The following is a 7,173-nucleotide window of genomic DNA, read 5'->3' as shown; positions in this document are numbered from 1 at the left end:
TATTTCAACTTGTTTTTCAGTACGAGTACAGAAACAGCACACACAGTACATCTTTGTACTGTGAAGAAAACACACAGTCTTGTTTGTCTAATTTCTTGTATAAAAGAAAAAAGTTTTTAGGAATGATACATTTAGATAATGAAATATCAATAAATCCTACGTATTTTGTTTCATGTGTTAGTACTGTAACAGTTTGTAAGAGTAACAACTGAGCGTGAAGCGTTTCAAATCTATATGTATCTCTATGTCTTGGGCTATAAGTATGTTAAGTGACTGCCCTCTCCTGGTTGGAACATGATATTTCTATTGAATGTGACCATTGGCTGATCTGGTACCTGGTGATGTCATGGAACACCTCTTAATGAAGCAATCTTTCCTTCCAAACTGTAGTGAGAAGGAATTAGCATTAGCCCCCAGACTGAGACGCATCATTTATGTTAATGCTTTGTGTTTGCTAGCTGACAGCACAGCCCAGAGGCAGCTCCCACGCTCCCTTACACATGTTCTTGATCTCATTTTTTTGCTGTGAAAGGCAGAAAGTGATTCCAAAGCCAGATCAGACCAGAGCAGTGCATCCATGAGGTGATCGCCAACCCCCCACCCCCCCTCCCCGCCTCTCCCGACGATGGTAAACAGCGCTTGGAAAAAGTTTATAACGTGCAATACATGGAGGCGGCACATTGTTGGGGCTGCAACAAATTTTGGAATTGACACAATAATGCTTGCTGTCTATGTTGCCTGGTTGGATCGTGTCACTGAGCTCCACACAGACACACACTCTGTCCCTGCCCACTTCTCAGCTCCTTGACCTCTTTTTATGAGCGATTCTTCCTCAAAATTATGCAGTGGGTGGAGACAGACTCGGGGGTCTTAGATCCTCTTTGAGGGTGCACTCACACTTGGCCTAGTTGTCTTGTGCCATTCTGAACCAAGGTTGTTCCTCCTTCTCACTCCCCTGCTTGCCTGCGCTAGCATTTTCCCAGGCACACTTGCGTCATTACTTTAGTACACGCAACTTTTGAGCAGATTACATTCTGTGCTTATGTTTGATAACTTGCAATTATTCCATGCTGAGCTCCACTTCTTCAAACCAGACAGTGCCTGAGCGATCACACCTGTCGCCGCATGTTTGGAGTGCTTACATTTTTCTGACTAAAAATTTGAGAAATACACTTGGCAGGAGTTTGGTGTCTCCGGTGTGGTTGCGCATTTTGAAAAACACGCAAAAATCTTTGCTGTATTTGCTGTCAGACACAATGCCAGCCTGTGGACATCTGTCTTTTCCTCTCCTCTCACCTTGCATTGAAGCGGCGCAAGCTTGGAACAGCCAAGAGAATCAGATTGTAGTGGTTGATTGTACTTTTCCATCAACATTTTTGCTGAATGAATTCATTGTGCTTGTGATTGTACGAACACTGACAATTGGTTTAAAAAGATCTTTTTCCTATTATGATGGCAAAGCCTTCCGTAAGATGCTATCTCCCACCTTTTTCCTCTAGTCGCTTTCCAGTAGCTTTTAAACACCTCCTGAAGACATTTCTGGCATTTTGCGCCAGATTGAACTATATGAGAATGGACATATATATATATATATACACACACACACACACACACACACACACACACACACACACACACACATACATATTTTTTTTTCTTTTTTCAGAAATGAGGACAGCCTCTTATTCTAAATCAGCGTCATCACTTTGGCGAACTCGGTTGCTCACTGTGACAGTTGAATATGTGGGGGTGACAGTACAAACAAAGGTGAATCAATGCGTTTCCCCAAGGAAGAGACAAAAGGAGGTTGAGAGGAAGACCGAGACTGACAGAAAGAGAAAGAGAGAGAGAGAGAGAGAGAGAAAAGACGAAGAGATGAAGGTGGCAGTGTGACATAGGGTGCGTGACAGTGTCATGCAGACTGGTTTCGCTTCTTCCCCTTGCACCCTGGGGAGATCATTAGCTCACGATATGGAGTCTATCAATCCTCACAGAATACCACTCTCCCCTCCGGATACATGTCCTGTCTGTCTGCCTTGTTCTCTGCCTCTTTCTGTCTGTTTGTCCGCATGCCACTCACAGATGTACATTCAGGATCATGAAAATCTAGTTAGTAACATGATATCCAGCCCCCCAGGGGTCTCGAAAAGACAGTCACCTACAGGATAGCTATTATCCCTTGTGAAAGAATAACTTCCATTCTGAGACTCTATGTGTGTGTGTGTGTGTGTGTGAGTGTGTGTGTGTGTGTGTGTGTGTGTGTATGTGTGTGTGTGTGTGTGTGTGTGTGTGTGTCGCTTGCCTGTGTGTATTTTTTTTTCCTTGACTGGAATTAAATTGAGTTGTCCTTGTGTCGTAGATGCATTTAAAAGAACCCGGCAATGACAAAGAAATGAACTCTCTGTTAATGTTTGTGAGGATGAAAAGCCGTGAGTCAGACGCAGAGCAGGAAAAGCTAAATTGGCAGTTTATTCAAAGACAAGGTCCATAACGCGTGGGCAGAGAGAGAGAGAGAGAGAAGAGGAAAGCAGTCAGGCTGGAAGACCGAGGCTGCACGGCTCAACAGATGATCTGGAAAACGAGCAAAGGTGAATGAGGGGTTATAAAATGGTTTGGGGTTAGAACAAGGAAATTATATAAAGGAGGCAAGAGAGTGTAGAAGCTCCGACTGCTGCTGACAGAAACACTCTTGACAGATCGCCCAAAGCTTCCTCTCCAATCACTCATTCTGTCTTTACAGTAGCCGGTATCTGTTGCCTTGTCAAAATGTCTTTTAAATTCATACAGAAGGAGACAAGGAGCAAGTTGGCTTCTTTTCCTTAGTAGTCAGTTCATCCGGAGCCTAAACTGGGGGTCCTCCAATGAGTGCTTAATTTTTTTTTTTTCCCCCATTGCTTTTTGTTGTTGCAGGCTTACAAATGTAAAATGAGACTAGGGTTTCTGTGGCGGTACAAAGCAGGAGGATGAATGTTTCAGAGCGCTCGGGACTTAGTCTCATCAAAGTGATATTACATATGTAAAACTTTAACTTACATCCCAAAGCTAACAGGACTGTCAGAAGAACAGCTGCAAACGTTACTGGGAAAATAAAAAATCACTCGGTACAAGATACATATATGTTGAAATTTAGGGTCTTCCTCCAGCATCCAGTCACCACTGACTCTCTCAACCACAAACACAGGAGGTGCACACACACTGTCTCCCCAGCTCATAACTGTCTTTCATTAATCATATTTTTATGCACGTTCATTATTATTTAATTTATCAATTATTTGTCCTCATTATTACCAGTCTAGTTATGAATGGTTATGGTAATATGCTGCCCCTGGCATTTCTGACCCTTTTCTTTGCTTTTAAATCCACTCTCATGCCTGGAAGTGTGTCAAGACGCCCCCATATTGAACTGTTTCACTGCAACATGATTACTTCTATATATCACTAATATACAGAATTAGAATGATTAAATGTTTTACAATCAAGTCAAGACAAAGAAGCATCTATGGAGCATTGATGCAGGGTGAATGTGCGGACGAATGTTTCTCAAATCAAGGTTAACTTAATTTAGTTTTAAAATGAATCAGTGGCACCCTTTGTGGATTCGTCTAAGTTATTCACACACTCTCTTGTCCATTACGCCGTACACAGCATGTTTTTCCATGTATACAAATGGCATTTACAAGTTTTTAATTTAATATACTGAAAGAGGATCTGTAAAATGAATATTGAATCCAGTGTTTTGAAAGTATGCAGAGGCAGTGCTGTGTTTTCCAAAGGAGAGATAATGCACCGGTGACCCTGGTGGCAAAGAGGTGAATGTGTTCCTAATTGGAAAAAAGGATGTAACATACACACACACAAACACACACACACACACACACACACACACGCTCACCACCCACGGAGAGCCTGTGGGAGGTAATCTCTCTTCCTGTTCCGGCTATGCCTGGCCAGTCAAGCGGAGCTGCCACCTCAATGTGTCCTTCTGTACCAAGATGCTGTACGTTGTTCCTGCAAGCAGAGCGAGGGAGCAAGGGGCCGACACACAGGGCTGCATGGAGCCTGATGCCCTGCAGTTCAAACAGAGGCTGCAGCATCTGAATCACAGTCTGCTGTGACTGTGTTTGTGCATGTGTGTGTGTGTGTGAGTGTGTATATACTCACACATCTCTCCATCCCTTTTCCTCCTCTTATCCTGTTGAGGGTGTTGGGGGGTGGAGCCTATCCCAGCAGCCTTCAGGTGAGAGGCGGGGTTCACCCTGGACGGGTCACCAGTCCATGGCAGGGACACAACCAGACATAGCCACATAGTCTTCACAAATTCATTCATTCACCGTCTTCCGCTTATTCCTTTCTAGTAAGGGTCGCAGGGGGGCTGGATCCTATCCCAGCGTCTATGGGCGAGAGGTGGGGTTCACCCTGGACAGGTCACCAGTCCATCACAGGGCCAACACATAGAGACAGACAACCACTCACACTCACAGTCACACCTACGGTCAATTTAGAGAATCCAATTAGCCTCGTCCCCTCTTGATGTCTTTGGACTGTGGGAGGAAGCTGGAGTACCAGAGAGAACCCACACAGGAACAGGGAGAACATGGAGACTCCACACAGAAAGATCCCGCACCCGAGCCGGGACTCAAACCCGGAACCTTCTTGCTGTGAGGCCACAGTGCTGACCACTGCACCACGGTGCAGCCTTTCTTCACAAATTTTTTTTTTTAATACCTTTGAACAATTTTTATTCGGAATGTTTTTTCAAACGTTTCTTGACAAAGAAAAGACTACAGTGAATTAGTTAGTCAGAAGACTTATGATTGTTTTTCTCAGTTCTCTCTCCCTCCAGCAGGTCAAAGCAGATGTCCGTACCCACTGATCCTGGATCTGCTCCACCTCCCTGCCTGGTAAAGGAAGGTTTTCATTGCTGCTGTTGCAGGATGTGCTTGCTGATGAAGAACTGTTGGGTGGAAGTTCATTGAGGGAGTGAGGCGCTGGACCTGCTCTACTTGGAGAGTGAGGAGAGAACGTTTGGTGGGATTTGGTGCCGTACAAGTCAAATTGAATTGATTTGATTTTTATTTACTATTTCCTTACTGACTTTGAAGGATCAGTGTTGTACAGCCAGGAGTGGGGGGGGGGGGGTACAGCAGGTGAGCTGGCACTCTGTTCTCTGCTTGGACCAGCAGCGACGCACTACTCTGGCTGCTACTAGCAGCTAAGCTAGCGTTGGCATCCTCGCCGCTGGTCCTACATTCAGCTTGATAAACGCAGGTATTTCACCTGCTTTTCAGGTGTTACAGTGACGTCACATGTTCTCCTCCGCTCTGTGTGTTTGTGTGTGTGTGTGTGTGTGTGTGTGTGTGTGTGTGTGTGTGTGTGTGTGTGTGGTGGCGGAGTCTTCGCAAACCAACAACAGAGAATTGCAAATTTGTGACGATGTATCTCATAAATTAGCTCAATAACATACTTACATATATGATTTATAACATTTATTTCACAACAGAACAAGGTCTGGACCTGTTCTGACCTCTGTTGTGATGTGGTGCTGTGTATTAAAATCAAGGAAAGTCCAATAAATGGATTTTTGAGGGGTAGGATGTTCCATTTTGGGGTGAAATATAAAGGGGGGGGGGCACACCACTTTATCTAACCTGCAGGGGTGACCAAATTTAGAAGATCAAGATCAGAACTCAAAAATCAGACATCATCATGAGCCATGCTTAGTTGATCTTAGTGAACAGTTTATTACTGTGCTAATCGCTCCAGACAACAGAAACAATAAAACATCAAAACATGGAGGCAGCTTGAGTGGGTGGCGGTGCTCCTGGTCCCCCTCCATCAAACCCTGTCGATGAGCTCCATCCCTCCTGCTGGCCTCCTGATCGAGGTGCTGGTGGACCATCGTCCTAGGGTCATCGGCACCTCGATCAATATGCTGAATAGCGCCGTGCCTTCCTCCTCATCCTCCTTGGATGGAGCGGCTCAGGCTCCCCAGAAACATCTAACTCAATTTTTGGGAGAGGCTCTTCCCCGCCGTAGGTCTCCGTCACCTGGCAGAGGCTGCCGGGGCCAGAGTCCTCCACTGAGATGACGGGCCTGTTAAGCCTCTCCCAGAGCTTGGCCTTAATCTGGGTGCCAAGCTCCAGGCTGTAGGGGAGGAGATGTCCATACTCAGATCTGTGAGGAAGGAAAAGAAGCGACATTAGAAAGAGACAAAACTATGGATGGAGAAACAGATTTGGACGTGATTGGAAAAATATGACGATGTAACTGCAGGCTTCTAGAACCTACCTCATCATCTCAGCCACCACCTCCTGATGGATGGCCTGGTAGCTCTCCACTGACATATTATGAATACGCAGTTCCTCGGGCTCCTGAGGAACTGCGTGAGGACGGGGAAGAAACGTTGACGGCACGGGCAGGTCGTCAGGGTTTATGAAGCCTGACGGCTTTGGGCCCAGCACCAGTGGCTTTCCCTTCAGGGGACGAGGGGCCTGCTTCTTCCTCCTTCTTGAAGGAGGCTTCTTGTAGGGCACCTGTGGAGAAGGAGGCACATAGAATAGATAGTCAGGAGCAAAGCAACCTCTCAGTCAACAACATGTCAGCATCTCACAAATAAAAACACATGTTGTGGAAAAGCTTGGACAGTTCAGAGATTCTCCACCCATGAAGGCCAGCCTACATGGTATGCTTTGTAAAGCCATCTACTCCTGCATTTATGGATTTTATTATGTTCTGGATCATCTTGGTCTGACACTCTAAAGCTGGAGAATCCGATGTCTCACCTGGTTGGGGGTGCTCTGCTCACTCTTCGCAGCACGGGAGGTTCGTCTACGTCGTAATTTCATCGGGAAGATGTTTTTAGTCGACTCAATTGAGAAATGTCCTCCGCGTGGCTCTTCTGACGCTCTATGTAGGTCCACATGATGTTCTTACACACATATATGACGCTCCGAGTGTTGGTGCCATGATTGGAGCAGAACTCCAACATCAGTGAGGATCCAAACGGCTCAGAATTAAGACGTCAAAGCCAGATTTTCATCATAATGTGATGTCACAGTGTGATGACTGTTCCGTCCGATTGCTGCCACGCCGCTTCAGTGTTGCTCCTGGCTTACGGCTTTGGGGGGTAAAATCAATACTACATGCTAACACAGGAGGACAATACATAAATAC

At 45.6% G+C, this 7,173-nt stretch overlaps 1 protein-coding gene across 1 annotated transcript; it reads right to left on the bottom strand.

Annotated features, from left to right (window-relative positions):
• Positions 1-5,721: 5,721 nt before the first annotated feature.
• Positions 5,722-6,922, bottom strand: LOC147246451 (uncharacterized). The gene is made up of 3 exons (XM_086182907.1): positions 6,783-6,922; positions 6,289-6,533; positions 5,722-6,174 (listed from the first exon to the last, which is right to left on the bottom strand). Exons 1-3 carry the CDS (start codon positions 6,843-6,845, stop codon positions 5,925-5,927), a joined length of 558 nt encoding a protein of 185 aa, XP_086039033.1. The 5' UTR covers positions 6,846-6,922; the 3' UTR covers positions 5,722-5,924.
• Between the last annotated feature and the right edge of the window lie 251 nt (positions 6,923-7,173).

This window comes from Aulostomus chinensis, chromosome 17 (assembly GCF_037954235.1).
Source record: "Aulostomus chinensis isolate RoL2024-O1b breed Wild chromosome 17, RoL_Achi_v1.0, whole genome shotgun sequence".
NCBI lineage: Eukaryota > Metazoa > Chordata > Actinopteri > Syngnathiformes > Aulostomidae > Aulostomus > Aulostomus chinensis.
The sequence above is the reverse complement of the archived record's forward strand: the minus strand, read 5'-3'. Positions and strand labels throughout refer to the sequence as shown.

Coding starts and splice junctions, on each gene's coding strand:
- LOC147246451 (XM_086182907.1), bottom strand. CDS start 6,845: ATGAAATTACGACGTAGACGAACCTCCCGTGCTGCGAAGAGTGAGCAG. Junction 6,534..6,782: donor AGCAGAGCACCCCCAACCAG/GTGAGACATCGG, acceptor CCTTCTCCACAG/GTGCCCTACAAGAAGCCTCC. Junction 6,175..6,288: donor GTGGTGGCTGAGATGATGAG/GTAGGTTCTAGA, acceptor CCTTCCTCACAG/ATCTGAGTATGGACATCTCC.